This window comes from Pezoporus flaviventris, unplaced genomic scaffold, assembly GCF_033815535.1.
Source record: "Pezoporus flaviventris isolate CSIRO_AGI_PZ_B2104156 unplaced genomic scaffold, CSIRO_AGI_Pfla_v1 ptg000047l, whole genome shotgun sequence".
NCBI lineage: Eukaryota > Metazoa > Chordata > Aves > Psittaciformes > Psittacidae > Pezoporus > Pezoporus flaviventris.
The window spans coordinates 14,232,373-14,249,584 of NW_026892595.1; the positions used below are offsets into that span (position 1 = coordinate 14,232,373).

The 17,212-nt window shown below is 36.6% G+C and overlaps 1 protein-coding gene across 2 annotated transcripts in view; it reads left to right on the forward strand.

Moving 5' to 3' along the window:
* RUNDC3B (RUN domain containing 3B) overlaps positions 1 to 17,212 on the forward strand; it is a 52,098-nt gene that overhangs the window by 22,298 nt on the left and 12,588 nt on the right. For both annotated transcript variants that reach the window (XM_061468393.1, XM_061468394.1), the window contains 4 exons: positions 3,477 to 3,566; positions 6,616 to 6,696; positions 8,130 to 8,298; positions 14,020 to 14,177. In XM_061468393.1, the coding sequence (XP_061324377.1) occupies positions 3,477 to 3,566; positions 6,616 to 6,696; positions 8,130 to 8,298; positions 14,020 to 14,177 (498 nt within the window). The remainder of the gene's footprint in view (positions 1 to 3,476; positions 3,567 to 6,615; positions 6,697 to 8,129; positions 8,299 to 14,019; positions 14,178 to 17,212) is intronic.

The following is a 17,212-nucleotide window of genomic DNA, read 5'->3' on the forward strand; positions in this document are numbered from 1 at the left end:
AAGTGCATGTTCCACTTGATTTGTATAGGAAAGGATGTCACTAGTAAAGGAGCTGTAACATTGTAAAAGATATCTAGAGTTGGTGTGAACTGACTGGATGTTAGCATGGGTAAAACTGCAAAATTAAAATTCTTTGTGATTTTAAAAATGTGGAAATAAGTCTGGAATTCTTGAAAGGCCAAAAGAGAAGGAAATGTCTAATTCTGAAATTGCAGTGTGATAAAGATGATAGGAAAATGTAATGTTCCTTTCAGAATTAGGTATGTTTGACAGAAAGTCCTAGAGATTCAGTAAAAAATAATTTTTATAGGAACATTTCTTGAAGAAGAAAGGAAAATAATTCCATGAACCTGTTGAGAGACATAGAACAGAATTAATGATCAGGCATAGCATGGGGATATGTATTGTAATACGAAATTTCTGTAACATTTTATTTATTTATTTTTACCTTCTAATGGTAAAATCTGTTACGTACAAGAATATGTGTTATGATAGAAAATAGTCTGCCAGTTTTGGACTGGTTCTAAATAATGCGATTGTTATAGGATGCTGTATCCTGCAACAACTGTATCTTGTAGATTTATGTTGAAGTCATCTAAATATGAGTGTGTTTGTAACATGGTACCTGATGTTGACCTCTTAAAAGTTTTATCTACTGAATGGGCTTTTTGAACAGTAAGAGTTTTCTCTGCAAGGACTTCAGTTCATTTAGAATATTGTTTCTAAGACTGTTTGTGCACAGATCTCCATATATGTTGCCAATATTAAGGTGACTTTGAAGCACAACTAGGGAAACATCACATTTTATTGACGTTTCCAGACCTATAATCTTTATTTTACCCAGATTTGTTTGCATTTACAGTAGACAAGAAGCTCATAAACCAAAGATTTCTGGAAAAGATTTACTCATGTTGCCTCAAACTGAGAAGTCACTTGGGTTTTTGAGGGGGAGATGAGGAGGAAGAGGAGGGTCACAGACTTGTGTAGTTAAGTAGTACATTCTTTGTCCATGTTTGGTAGTGTGGTTTGTTTTCTAGTGGATAACAGTGGTATTATTTTATTAGCAGTTTCAAGTTAATTTATTTGAACATGTTGATGTTTAATATATTTGAATGTTCTTTCAGTGGTATAGTTTTTGGAAACAACCCCTCTTGCATTGCAAACATAGTAAGTGCAAAGTTTGTTTTGAAGTAATATTTGAAATACATTTAATGGAAATAGAAGTTCCAATTTCAGATCTTGGTATGGTGGATTTCAAATCTACTAGCAATAATGGACGCACTGTCTTTTTCTTCTGTGGGATTTTGGATGCCTAATAAGTGGCTGGATTCTTTTGGTGATACTTTGCACCATTTATGTAGAATTTTAAATTATGTATTTTGATATATGTCTGTTTAATAATGATATAAACTATAAATATCATGTTATACATGTGTATATGTAGACTACGAGATTGATCTGTCATACTGCTAGCCCTTTTTAAACCTCACTGTTGTGATTAGGTGCCTGATCTTACGGCTAGTCCTTTAATAAAGCAGCGCGTTATTAGTGCTGGATCTGCATATTACACTGAGACAGGAGTTGGGTTATGCATGGGCACACAGTTATTTTTCTAAAAAATTGCTCAGCACAGACTCTTAACTTAAAGTAGGCTGTTGTGAGATGTCAGCTGCGTAGCCCTGAGAGAAAATTTGTGAGTTGTTTTGGCTAGATTACTGAAGCTGGTTTAAGAAACATTACCATTGTCAGGCTAACACATCTGCATCTCACTGTTACAAATAATGTCCCGTCTTTTTTGTGTGATTACTTCCTTGGCATCATTTTACAAGATAAACTGAACACTGTACAGATTGGTACCTAGCAGTAATTTAACAAATGCCAGTGAAATAGCTGGCAATCAGCTTGTGCTGGGAGCATTGCTCTTAGTTCACAAATAAGAGTAACTGTACTGAATCAGATTGTAAAGTCCATCTAGCTCAGTATTCTGTCTTAGCCAGTTTAATTTCCTAGTGCCATTCTTGAACTTCAAGAGTAGAGAGTTGAGTCTGTACATCATAGTCTCTATGTCAAGACTATAATCTCTGTCTTCCCAGAGGAAGTCGTCCAGATTTCTTGCTTCTACTGAGAACATCCAAGGTCTTGGACAACTCATTTCCTTACAGCAAATGGATGTCTGTTATGAAACTGCAAAAGTGGGACTTCTGATGGTGTGCATTATAACACAGTTCAGTCTTTGGAACTGTGCCCCAAAATGTGGCTTCTCTGGATGTTTGCCATGCAGGCAACTCAGGCTCTTACTGAGACATCCCAGTGCTTACATGTAGTTCTTAAAACAGATGGAGCTTTTGGTAGGGCATTGCTACTGGTATTTGAAAGATGGATTGCCTTCAATAATCTGGCACCTTCTTACAATCATACATGGCTAGAATGTATAGGTGGAATGTGGATCTTGGTTTCTGGTAAGTGACCTTTCAACCTTGCAGTTGGTACTGAACAGCTCTTCATTTCCCTCTTTCCACATGTGATGCTCAGGTGACCTTTCTGCCTCTGCTGCTGCCAGGACTCAGGAACTGTGCCCCAAAACACAGAAATTACAGTTGTGTGCTACTTTGCTAAACAGACCAAATGCCTTTTTACAAGTCTCTGCATGGCAGTGGTGTGTCCTATTCCCGTATGTTCTGTGCATGGAACAGCTATGTCTGGAAGTAGCTTCTGTGGTAGTTAGGAGGAGAAAATGAGAATAAATGGGAGAGAATGAGGAGGTAGTGAGGGGGTACAGATTTAAAAATGGTTTCTTTATTGGTCACTGTTCTCAGCCAGCCTTCAGAAGTCTGCCTGTACCAGGGTATGGGAAATGTATTTTGAGATCAAGGCATGGAGTTCTAAAACTTTGGCCAGTAGGTTTTTTGCAATAAAAAATGGTGCTAAGAAACACTCCTCCTTCAAATAATGAAAATTTTAAATCTCAGAATAACTGGATACAGGATGAATAACCCGAGCATGCAGTAGAAAAAGCGTGCTACCTGGAGAATAGCTGATTTTTGAAAATATTTTCTGAGAACGAAGAATGATTTTTGAACATTTAAAGAGTCTGCAAGTGCAATTGTGAGAATTTTTTTTTTTATATGATGGATTTTTTTTTTTATAGAGATGATACATATTCTGCCTTTCAGGATTAAAGTGTATCTTCATCACTTCCTTTGCGTTTCATCCATTTCTTAGGGCTAATATTATGAATTGGTTTTGCTTCCACCTAAATTTTTATGTGCTCTAAGATTGTGGTGCTTTGTGCTGTGTGATTTATTGTTTTGCTTTATTTGAAATGAAATATCAGCCCCCCCCCCCCCCCCCCCCCGGGGTTCACATGAGGTTTTTTTATTTAAACTGTATTTCTTCATTTTTTCTATTAACTATGAAAAATAGTTAATATCATTTTCTCTCAAATAATACTGAACTAATTTCTTTTTTTATTGAAGGAGATTTTATGAGGATGGAGCAATTGTTCTTGGTGAAGAAGCAAATATGCTTGCTGGCATGCTGTTGGGACTCAATGCAATTGATTTTAGGTATTATATTTGCATGCTTCATAATATAATGCTCAGGGAAAGTACTTTTTCTTTTTTGAAATCAAGAGTGGATGCATTATGAAAAGCAATGTTAGAGTTCCTAACTCTAACTCTTTTGAGGGGCAAAAATTAGGTGGGGAGAGAAGAGGGAGGGATAGAGAAAAGAATCTTGAATGGCTCTTCTAGATAAGAACAAAACCATACCATAGTTTATATAGCTGCATGATTACACAGTCTTTCAGGTATCAAAATTCTAAAAGCAATCTGAAGAGTAATTGCAGAAAATAAGTTAAACCTATTAAGTGAAGTTTACAGACAATTGAATCTTTTAAAGGATTAAGTACACAGTTATGCCCTAGTACTGAATGACAGCATTGTAACTGAGTATGTAGAAGATATAGGTATCTTTAACTTTAGTACTTCTACATTTTAAAAGCTTAACCTACAAATGACCATTTAATATTAAAATGTGTTTTAATTAACTGCAAAATATTGTAAGATTACATGAATTTACCTGTGCAGTCTTTAGCTAGACTTTTGTGTGCTTTATTATACAATTAATTCTGTGTTTTGGGCTAATGAAGATACACACCCTAGATAATTAAAAAAAAAAAAACACAACACTTTGGGGGGTGTGTGTGTGTATAGGGTGGTGTGGCAGTGGAATAGGTTGCCCAGGGAGGTTGTGAATGCTCCATCCCTGGCAGGGTTCAAGGCCAGGTTGGACGAGGCCTTGGGTGATACGATTTAGCGTAAGGTGTCCCTGCCCACGGCAAGGGGGTTGGAACTAGATGATCTTAAGGTCCTTTCCAACCCTAACGATTCTATGATTCTATGTACACACACACATATATATAGCAAAACCATCAGCAAGGTATAAAGTCTACAATGCCTATGAGAAGATGGTGCCAGGCCCTGTTAATATGCCTGACTGGGTCAAGCTAACCTCATAAAATGGGGAAGGGTTTTGTAATACAGCATAGGAAAAAGGAGAATGATAATGCTTTCCTCCAGTCTCCTGACAATATGCTGTTAAAATTTACACTGCAGCAGCATTAATGCTTGTCACAAACCAGTTTAGGAGATAAACTGTCAGAAAGAAAACAGCACAGTCTCACTGGATGCACTGAGTGTTGACAAAAGACCGTTAGAGATTTGCTTATGTACCCTTATACCAGTTTTGAGGCTTGTTGGACTCTTCTGTGAGTCAATTTAACTTGTTAAAGAGTAAAAAACCCATACTCAATAAGAAGACAGGATAGTTCTTTTGCTATTAGCTAGTTTGGCTCATGGAAACATCCTATAAGTGGCAGATATGATATGATCGTAAGGATTAGAGAAGAAAAGGAATAAAAGGGATTAAGTAATCTCTTACCTTTCCAGTGGCAGTGAGCATTGATTTTAGTTGCCTGTGGAACTGCAACTGGATGCTAATGGGGAATAAAAATGCTAAAAATTCAGGTCATGATGGCTGAGCTAGCTCATCATGGAGTCGGATAAGTGCCAATACCACTGTAAGAAGGGGAAAGGGAATGTCTGGTTGGGATTTAATTAAGAAAAATAAAAATTACCACCTCCCCCCCCCAAAAAAAAAGTAAAAGGAAAAATGTGGAGGGAGAGGTTGAAAGCAAAGGTAACTTCTTTTGCCAGCATTTAGTCACTAGATTGGCTTAATAACATCATCAGCTATGTTCTGAGGGAACTGATTGATGTTGCTGGATGATAAGAGAGTTAGCCTTGTATACAGCAAATTCAGCTCTTACCAGATTTTTTTATTAGTTTAAGCTTTACTCTATGTGAAATTAAACTACTTCTCTGTTACTACTATACTTGGAAGAAATATGGCTATACATAAGTAAGAAGCATAGCAAGAATAAGTCTGGAGTATGTAAGTCCTTCCATAAATAACCATCAGTTGATAGTGTTTGTCTCCCATAAGCCTCAGTGGTACATACTACCAGTATGAGAGCTTAGTTGTATGAGTGTGCTTATTCTTCCTTTGTTCTCTGATTTCTAATATAAGCATATTTATACATTCTTCTGGAGACATTTAAGTTTTTGTCAATGCCACATATAAGAGCCTAGAAAATTTCTGGCCAAAATAGGAATATAGTGCTACAGAAGCATTTTTATTGTGTATCTGCTTAAACTAATTGTGGTTTTGCAGAGGTGTTTTTTCTTGTTTTCCTTGCTTTTCTATTCTTAAGGGGAAAAAAAAAACCAAAACCCAGCCCTGCATATGTACTTTCCAAATACTACTTAAGTGACTGCATTGCAAAAACTGGCACTTTGCAATTAAGTTAGGAAAAGTAGCAAAAGCCATGTCTTACTAGAATTGGGTTTTCAGTGACATACGGAAAGAGTGAGGAATATGAGCCTTATGGAAGCATGATTGATTTTGCCACTTCTGTGATAATTAAACATGGTTCCCATACAATCTTTTATATCAAGTAGAAAAAGAATACAGGGTAGATGAGAGCTTTGTAAAGCTACAGCCATTTCAGAACATCTTTCTGAAAGTAAGATTCATTAATGTCCCTCATCTTCCTGCAGCCCCACACCAGAAAGTATCTGAGAGGAGAAAAACCGTGAAATATTTTTGAGAACTGATTTTTGACTTAAAGTTAGTAGGATGGTTATGTAAAGACTCTGCAAACTCTTTAAATGAGCTTAAATGCCGAAGATTCCATTCTCATCCATAGCTCTTCTCTTTCTCTTGCTCTGGCTAGCTTTCTTTTTCCTGTTATTCCCTTCAATCCATCTGTAGTTTCAGAATAGAAGTGAAAAATTAAAAATTACCACTTGCCCTGATCTATTCCCCGATCATGTGGAATTACTGTTTGTTGGGGGTTTCATTATGCTATAATATGCTCAGTGACTCTCATTAAATATTAAATAGTCTAGCTCGGCTGAGTAGGATTTCAGTATTAAATGCTCTAGGCCTTTCTTATTACCAAAAAATTAAGAAAAATTTCACATTGATAAGATTCAACTGTCACTGTTATAATTTTCTTGTTATAATCTTACTGTTGTTTCTCTGTTTTATCAGTTTTTGCCTGAAGGGTGAGGGACTGGATGGCAGCTTTCCAGCTGTCATAGATTATACACCATATTTGAAGTTCACCCAAAGGTACTTTTTATCTTTGCACTTTTTAATCTTATTTTATTAACAATTTATCCTTCATACTGGGCCCCATACTTTTCATTTCAGATTCAAAATAATATCCATCTCTAAATACAAACCTGTGCACTCAGCTGCCTGGCTCTTTCAGACTGGTAGAATTATTACATGACTCATCACAGTGAGTCATGCTAACTTTGTTTACTTGGATTATGATCACAGTTCGCAAGGAAACAAATTTTTTTAATTTCCTTTGCAGATCTCCAGACCAAGTTGTCCTTTCTCTTGGTCCTTTTCTGTGTAGCCATAAACTTGAAGGTAGCTGTCTTGTAAATAAAAACTATATGTGTCTTCGTAAATGGTAAGGTATGACAGATAAGCAGTATGAGCAGTTAGCACGTAATAGAAATCATGACCAATTGCATATATAATCTGACCTTCCAGCTACATTTTGCTCCTGTGATCCGTTATATGATTAAAAATTAAAGACGTGATCATTATCTAACAGATCAGAGAGCAATCTGGTATCTCTAAAAAGCATGGAAATTAATGGGATGTGTTCTATTGCTAGTTTTGCCAAAATGGAGGAAGCAGTTGGGAGTGAGGAGTAGTCTTGAAGATGTACAACTGAACATGAAACATCCTAATTATTTTCTTGAAGTTCTTAATAGATTACGTGTTAATGACAAATTGCATGATTCAGTTAAAGCAGAATTTGCATCATGGCAGGATCATAGAGTTGTATGAATCACTACTTTAAAAACTAGTAAATGCTGTTAATGCAGTGGAAAGCATAGTTGTAAGGAGAGATTTAAAATGGGTATTGGGCTAAATTACAATTCTTGTATTTGAGACAGATGTCTGAATTTTCTGGCATAGATTGATTCTGGATGATATGCAGATATTTTCACAGTGAATTTGCATACTGTATGGAGAGATGCTCATGTTCTGTGAAATAACAGGCACATGGTCTTCACTATAACCACAACTATATGTTTTCATTTAAATTCATCATAATTTAACGTAAACAACAATCACTTTTTATTTTTATGCTTTTTTGGAAACAAATAACATCTAGATTCAGATAATGCTATATTACTCTGAATTTATGACGGGAAGATCCAAGTCACCACTTAGACAGCATATTGGAATGCACAGGCCCTTTGTATTCCAGGAGGGTATACTACATGCAGTTGTCTGACTTGCCTAAGACAACTTAACTAAGGTCTCGGGCAAATTTTGCCCATTCTTTAGGTGCCTATACAAATAAAAGCTTGAAATATAACTTGTGTTTAGTGATCTATCCTATCCCAATATTTTGTTTCTTTTTGACTTACAGAGCTTTAGATGTATTTAGTAACTGTGGTGCTTCAAATTTCAAGGGGGGGTTTGCATTTTAACAAACACAGCTTTTCACTTGGCTAATTAATATGATCTTTCAGTTCTGACAGCATCAGCAGTGATGAAGAAGAGCTAAGAACGCTGGGCAGTAGTGGCAGTGAAGGCAGTACGCCAGAAAACATTGGTCCTCCTTTCATCACAGATGAAAACAGTTGGTACAACAAATGCAAAAGGGTAGAACAGAAGTACCGGCTTGCGTTGGAACAGAAGGTAAAAGATTAGTTTTGTCAGGGGGTTGATGGAACCAAAGCTCATCATCAGCCAACTGGTGACATAGCCATTTAAGCAAAGGCAGAAAAATATATTAAATACTATTTACCTTCCTGTAAGCGGTCTTAAAATGTACAATCTTCAGAGTATCTTAAGTATCTTTGCTCACTGATTTGAGGGAAAAGAGGTTTAGGGAGAGGTGAAGATGATAGTACGGATACTGGATTTCACAATCTAATGCAGAAGCTTTGGCCCCTTTTTCCAATATGAGAGTTAAAAGCAGTGTTATCTATGAAGCTGTTAAGTTGTGAGCTTGAGGTAAACACGACTGTCCGCATGATTTTCCTTTTCCTTAGAGACCATAGAATTTTACTGATGTAGGTAGACTACCAGCTGAAGGTTTTTATAACAATAGTGATGTTAAACTTTAGTCTTGCAGTAAACAAAAATGATCAGCAAATTGCATCTAGGAATAAAAAGAAAAACTATCTTCTCAGTGATATTGAAATGGATTTTTAGAAAATATATAGTTTTAAGACCTGCTTCAAGTTAGAATGGGAGAAGAAAAAAGTGTTTGATTTTAATAATTTAGGCGGTATATTGAATGTTATTATAGAAACCAAAGGTAGGTTCTCCCTCTACCACCCAAAATACTGTAAGTTAAAGATGAGCTGAAATATATGTCTAAACGTTTTAGTATTTTTAAAAGCAAAGTGTTTCTCAGTTTCTCATGACAGCATATTACAGCTACAGACCACAATGCATATTAGCTAGAGACACAGAGAAAAGGGAAGGCTGTTCATAGACACTGAAGAAATAGTGTACAGAGAAAGAAAGGAGGGGTCAGAAAAATTGAAGAAAATGCTTAATGTTCTTAAAGAAATATAGCCAGATTGAGAGAATATACCTGAGAATGAGACCTGGCATTAGGATTCATATGGATTGCTGAATGTCAGTTTTAATATGGAATGGGTAGAATTGAGGTTGGTTTACTTTAATGCATGTGATAGAACCTAGTTAAAGTTTTTCTAAGTAACTGTGAAAAAGTCAGACTTACTGTGGGATGATAGATGTGAGAGGTATTTTTTAAAAATATGCACTCAATTATTTCTTTTCTATTTTGGGTCTCCTAGACTTCTTTTTTTTTTTTTTGAAATCTGACCTTCAGTGTTGACAGCCAGGTTGCTGTACAATATTCTTAGCCAGTACGGTATGACTTTCCATATGGAAAGAACTTGTGTTCCTTGGGGCTCTCTCTGGTGCAGGGGATGTTCTCCCTGCTTTTGTAAACCAAAATGTGTCAATCAAAAGGAATTTCTTCAAATACTTAAGCAAAATCAAAATCTTTCCCTCTCCACCCCAGCAGTCCCTGATGCACAGGAACATATTCAAGACAGCATTTCATCCTTGGTGTCCAGACAAAAGCACAGGATTGGTTTGAACTCCACTCTTCTTCACCTTCACCCAGTGAAAGACTGTAAATATTTTGGGGCTTAATGAGGAAAGTGTAATCAGTACTGGAGAAGCAGTGAAGAGAACAAAATAGGTGGATGTTTATTTTTCTTGTTACATCCAAGTGGTTCATTTCCAAGGATACCCTATCAAAGTTGTGACAGATATCTGTAGAAACAGTACTGAAACACAGTGTCCAAATCCACTAGCCAGAATCACTAGGAAGCTTTCCATCTGCAAAAGCACAAAGATCTTTAGTGGCTCATAACAGCAAATGGAGGTTTTGGTTTATTCACAAGTCTAAAATCCAGAAATATTTACATTCCATGGGAAGTTATTTGCTGATGTTATACTGAGTATTTCAAATTTTTGAGCATTACTATTTTCGTGACTTGCATTATTCCTTGTAGCATTCTCTTAATGAAGCAACCTCTATAGTCAACTAATGTAGAGGTGAATTCAAGTCAGTTTTATGATAATTCTTTGAAAACTCTGGCGCATTTAATACCATTTTCAAAATGATGGCTACTCTGGCAGCTGTTGACACTTCCCTAATTGTCCTCTTTTAGAATGCCTAGTTGACAATTGCAGCAGCAGAATAACTTTTTTACTCCAACAGACAGAAGATTTTCTATTGTCTAGTTTTCATTTGGGATGTGCCTGATTTTATTTTTTTTGTCATTTTTTGTCATTTTAATGTCATTTGCTTTAACTGTACTACATCTGTTCTATTATATCTTGTCCAAATGATCATTAAGATCTTAGATGGACTATGAAATATTGCTCCTTTCCTGTGTGTTTCTCTCCTTCCCTTTTTGGGACCTCTTTCATGGCAATGAGTTACAGTAACAGTTGAGTTGCACACAGTACAGTAGATAGTAGTTAATTGGAGACAGATTGCTTTCTTTCAAACAAAGGGGCTTTCTGACATTCTCTGTGTTGGAAAACTGGACCATTGTGACAAGAAGACCAAGTTGAAAATCATGTATTTTTAGTAACTGATACACTGATGGGTGCTTCTTTTGCTCTATTGTCATTCACTTTGCACAAGCAATGATAAATTCCTTTTGTGCCTCCTAATTAAGTATGTATACTGCAGTCATTAATAGCACAGCTCAATGGTGTTTACCAGGGTTACAAATATGACAAGCAATTGGATTGCAGCTAAGACTAAGTTATGTGTATCTTCCAAGTTATTTGAATAGTAGGATAAGGTCAGGTATTATTTTGGCAAGGTAAACGGTAGCATTGCTTTACTGGATCTACAGTGCTGTGCTGGTTTAGACCAAGAATCCTTGGTTACCCTACTATCTTATCTTGGATACTTGCCCAAAGTAGATGTGAATGGTAGAATAAAAGCAAAGCAAATGTATATGCGCTTTTTTTAACTCTTGCATTTCTTGCCAATGCATGTTAGCTGAAGGACTTCCTGAAGCTGATAAGGTTTGTCTGTTTAGTAAGCTGTAATGGATTTCTCTTCAAAATCCTTGTCAAATATTCTCTTGACCCTATGTAAATTTTTAGCTTCCAAACCAATTTTTTGGCAGAGCATTCTGCACATCTACCATCTGTTGTGTGAAAAATCACCTTCTTTTCTGTCTCTTGAATTTGGCTCCTACTGGCTTTGTTTCATGGTGCCTAGCTCTTGCATGTTAAAAAATGATGAACAGTGGAACTTCCTGCCTTCTTCAGGCCACTCTGGAAATATGACGAGTTTGTATTTTCCAAATTGTCTCTTGTCCAGATCAATGAATCATTGGATAGTTCTGTGGTAATTATCTGTTGCCTATTTTGGAGTGGTGTAAACTGTTCACTTTTATGTAGTAAACTTCTTAATTTTTTGTTTACTGTTTATACTGGAGTTTTATAGGCTTTTACTGGTAGGATGATACACCTCACGTGTTACAGAGATATTTATTGTCTGATTGTACTCTGTTTCTGATAGTGATGCTCCATGTCTAGTCTTTTTTGTAAAATATGAGACTTCTGGGAAGCATGAAATATGTCTGAACGCATCATTTAGTACTTTTAAAGTACTACTTGAAGGTCCAAGGAGTACCTTAACAGTAAGGGTAATGGTAACATTTGACAGGCAGAATTGAGCATACTGAAAAACTCCTAAAATTCCTTGGAACTTGTACTGAGACTAAAATAAATTTGTATAAAATATGAATATATCCAGTAGATAAAACTGTATGTAGTCACAGAATCATAGAATAGTTGTGGTTGGATGGCACCTCTTGAGGTTATCTAGTCCAAATCCACTGCTTAAAAAAATGTAGACTAGAGTGAGTTGCTGGGGCCTTGTTCAATTGGGCTAAAATCTCTTAAGTTTTATTTCCCCACATTTAAATAGTTGTCTGTATTTCAGTTTGTGTCTGCTGCCTCTTTTCACTGGATACCCCTGAGAAGATTCTTACTCCATCCTCTTTACACCCTCCCACTAAAAATCAATACATATTGATATGATTCTCTTCCTGCCCATCTTCCCTTCTCCCCAGCCCAGGATTGAGTAATCCCAGCTCTTTCTGCCTCCTCTCATATGAGAGATGCTCTATACCCTTAATAGTCTTTGTGGTGATGCATTCAATTAGTAACATCTTGCTACCAGCTCAGTGAAACCTCTGTGCTTGCTCAACAGGACTACGCCTGTTCTGCGTCTATGAAAACTACCTTTTTCAATTACTTTTTTTTTTTTAATATGTGCACCTATGAAAGAATGGCAGCCCTGCAGAGAAGGACTTGGGGGTGTTGGTCAATAAGAAAATTAACATGAGCTGGCAGTGTGCGCTCGCAGCCCAGAAAGCCAACCATATCCTGGGCTGCATCAAAAGGAGCATGACCAGCAGGTCAAAGGAGGTGATCCTGCCCCTCTTCTCCACTCTCGTGAGACCTCACTTGGAGTAGTGTGTACAGTTCTGGTGTCCTCAACATAAGAAGGACATGGAACTGTTGGAACAAGTCCAGAGAAGGGCCATGAGGATGATCAAGGGACTGGAGCACCTCCCCTATGAAAACGGGCTGAGAAAGTTGGAGCTGTTCAGCCTGGAGAAGAGAAGGCTGCGTGGAGACCTCATAGCAGCCTTCCAGTATCTGAAGGGAGCCTATAGGGATGCTGGGGAGGGACTCTTCATTAGGAACTGTAGTGATAGGACAAAGGGTAATGGGTTCAAACTTAAACAGGGGAAATTTAGATTGGATATAAGGAAGAAGTTCTTTACTGTGAGGGTGGTGAGGCAGCAGAATGGGTTGCCCAGGGAAGCTGTGAATGCTCCATCCCTGGCGGTGTTCAAGGCCAGGTTGGAAGGAGCCTTGGGTGACATGGTTTAGTGTGAGGTGTCCCTGTCCATGGCAGGGGGTTGAAACTAGATGATCTTAAGGTCTTTTCCAACCCTAACTATTTTATGGTTCTGTGGTTCTGTGATTCTAATTACTTATTTTGCCTTAGACTTCAAGGAATTTGCAAAATTTTATTCATTATAGACTTCCTGTATCCAGGTTTAATTCAGAATTGATAAGACGTTACTAGCATGTGATGTCCTGGGACTTGAACAAGAAAAATAAATAGCTACTTAATATTGTAATGAGGTGTGTAATTTGTGAACATACTTTGTGACCGCTGTGCCATCACAGCTGCTATTAAAAGACGTCGTGGATTTTTGTAAAAGACTAACTAGTTGAAGTGTGATAAGAACTGTACAGTATCTTTTATAGTGTCAGCTGAAGATGAATATTTATTTCAGTAACCTTCCATGTCATCTGTGTGTGTGATGTGGTATTGCAATTTTCAAAGAAATTTCAAAGTAACATTGGATATTTTGTAATAATAATTGTTTCCCTTTCATTAACTATACAGATCCATATAGGTGCATTCTACTCTTGTTCTTCTTAGGTAATATCTAACATCCTGTATCTGTTAAGACCTACAGTTCTAATCTTTTTCTTGTACTAGTGACTCTTCTATGTTGGTTTTGAAAAATGAGTTAATATTTCGTGCTGGTGGCATTCTTGTCTCATTGTTCCATCCATTATTCTATTCCTCTGCAGCAGTGTAAATAAGTACATGATTTTCTTGGTACTTATTAGGAAACATCATACTAACCTTTAGTCAGTTTATTAGTCTGTGTGAAGATTAAAAGAAAACCCCAGTCTACAACAAAACCAAAGTAGAACTGTATACATCTTAAACCAGAAAAATGTGAACGAACATAATGAAAAGGTTTTTTTGACAGTGTGTTCCTTAAAGCTTTCTAACACTTGTATTTCCAGGGTTACCTTGAAGAATTGGTACGACTCAGAGAAAACCAGCTATCTGAATCTGTCTCACAGAATAAACTACTGTTACAAAGAATTGAAGATATGGACCTAGCCCATAAAATGGAGAAGGAACAGCTGGAATATATAATTGTGGAACTGCAAGACCAGTTGTAAGTTAGTAGAATGGAGAAACATTGTTAGAGCAGTATTAGTTAAATTATTTAACTTATTTTACTATACAATACAAAGAACTTGTGGTCCTGTAGAAATGAATGAAACTTCTTAAAGGAATGGGTGTGTTTTAGCTTTTTTTTTCTCCATGACAAGTCTTAAAGTCTTCAGAAATGGCTCCCCTGAAAACTGCTTAGAATAATTTTAAGATAAACTTAAATTTTTTAATCTGAAATAGCTTACAATAAACTTGCTTAAACTTTTAACACATTTTTATAAATATTTTTTATTCCGGCTTTAAGGCTACCCTTTAAAAATGGAAGCAGCTTCCTTTTGAGCACTATTTTTAAAATGTTAGGCAGGAAAGGTTAAAGAAATATTTATTTTGTTTGCATAGATTCTATTTTATTTGCACGTGGCTCAGACTCAGTAAAAAGTAATCTGGTCTTAAAAATATTCAAACTGATTAAGCAGTTTCCTACTCACTGTTTCTTCAATGCAAGCCAAAATGCTAAAACAACAGGAGAAGGCTTAATTTTTTAATAGTGTACGTCATGACTAATATGATAAATATTCCAGTATCTTGTGATCATAGAATCACAGAATAGTTAGGGTTGGAAAGATCTTAAGATCATCTAGTTCCTTAGATAGTTATCCTCCTGTTCCTGTCTGTTGGATAGGAAGGTACTGTCCTTTTGCAGAGATACTCCCTTGTAATGTCTAAAGATCCAGATAGATGGAAGACCTACTGTGTGGTGACAGGTTGCCATGAGACTGCTACAGTATGCATCTGCAGTAAGTGTATGTTCTGTTCATAACAAATATAAGATAAATTACCTTATATTTGGAGTAATTTGTATGTGTCTGAGCCCTGAAGTAAAATGGAAGTAGTCTGTGGCCTTTGAAGCAATACAGGCTTTTCTGTCTTGCAGTAGATAATTTTATTGCCAGTACTTGGAATGGATTTTATGAAACTCCTCAGGAACACAGCATTTGCACTTTATTTTTGACAATTTCAGAGTTGAGGAAGAAGAAAAGATGTTTGGTTGTGTTTTTGTTTTTTTTTTATGATTGCCTGCAAGATTTTGAGGGATACCTGTCACTGATTTCTTTTCTGAATTTGCTGATACAGCTAATGATTCATGTTCTACTTCTTTGGCCTCCCTTATTATCTGGGGGAAGTGGAGGGAAGGTATGAGCTCTTTTAAACCCACTCTGTTACTGGAATTATTGAACAGACCTGCTGTTAATTTTTAGCCAAGCTATATGCAGTCAGACTGTTCTAAAAAATCTCAGTCTTTGGGGTTTGATTTTTGTTTGCTTTCTTATGTGAAGGCTCAAGTATGAAGCAGTTTCTGTTGTATCTTGACAGTGTGTTCTTACATAGCTGTTTGTGAGAAACTGCAGTCAGGAGCTTGGACTACACTAGGTAGTTGGAGTGAGAGGTATGATTTTGCATTGTTATCGCTGTGAGTATAGTGTGCCTGTCAGATGAACTCTTAAAGTGTGTTAGAAACTCGTAGCTCCTTACTGGGGAGAGAGAAGGGAAGAAATATTCCTACTAGCAGGTTTCCGATTGTTAACACCAGTCATAATTAACATCTTTTAATCACTCTTTCCGACTTGTTTTCTTGTTTTTTCATATCTTTTATTCTGACCCAGGATGACCTGGCAGCAGAACATGTTGTATCACTTATGTGCCTGTAATATTTTGGCCAATTGGTTTTTTGGCCAAATTGCTTTTTATTTCCAAGCTGTTTTAGAATAGTGTTCACATAATTCCAAATTTTAGTGTTTTGCTCTCCTACTGTTAGTAGCATTTTGGAGTAGTGAATATGTGCTGTAATCTGTTTGAATTCTTTATTAGCAGGTAAGAGCAAATTTGGGATTATAATTCTGCCTGAGGCATACTACATTACTGTTTGTAAAACACTTTGAGATCTGATTTAGGATCATTTGCTGTGTAATGGAAACTATTTTAAATAAACATTCTATATTTCCTTTTTAATGATGCTTTTCAATTCCACTGGCTGTTGTTAAGGTAGCAAGGTCTACCTTTTCAAGCTTGTGTTTAGTGTTTGTTGACGCTTTCAAATGGTATTTCACAGGCCTGCAAAATGTTTTACGTATGATCTTAATGGATTTTAAATAACTTACAGAGAAACTTTTCCATATTCACATTTAATAAGGCAGTTTGCTGTAAAGGATGAAATAAATGTGGATATAGGAGATTGGAGAAATTTAGAAGTAATTTTGGTTTACAGTTGTTATGCAGAACTGAATGTTCTACAATTTTCAGCATTCTTAACTTTGTCTCACAGTTTGGAGTACCCAAACTACAATGAACAGGCGTGAAGCTGAAAAATCTATGATCAAAATAGTTATTCACCAGAAAGTAACTTTTTCTTGTGTGTGTCAATTTGATTGGATTTCTTAGGAATATGCCCACTCATCTGGGAATTGGACGTTTCACTTTGCTGGCAGGTGTCTGGTGGCAAATGTGATTAGGAAAGTGAAACTGCAGTAGACCACCTGATCATCAGTCAGATATGTTTAAACTAATGCACAGCTGATCAAGAGGTTTCAGACTAGTTATTAGAAAACATTTCTGTACCGAGAGGGTAGTCAGACACTGGAACAGGCTTTCCAGAAAGGTGGTCAATGCCCCGTACCTGTCAGCGTTTTAAGAGTCATTTGGACAATGCTCTTTATAATATGCTTTAACTTTTGATCAGCCCTGAAGTGATCAGGCAGTTGGACTAGATCATTACTTGAAATCTCTTCCACCTGGAACTATTCTGGTCTATTCTAAGAACAGCTTGTTCTGTACCACACTCAGTATCTCCAGATGAAGTGATTGCCTAGTGATATGCGTCGATTGTAGTAATGACAAGGTGTATTCTGGCCTTCATTTGCTTTTGTCAGAAGTGTTTGCTGTCACTGGGACATGTTTTTCCCTGGGATTTGTTGTAGTTGAACATTAGAGGACAGTGCTTTTGGCTGTGCTCTTCTACAGAAATAGTGCATTTTTATA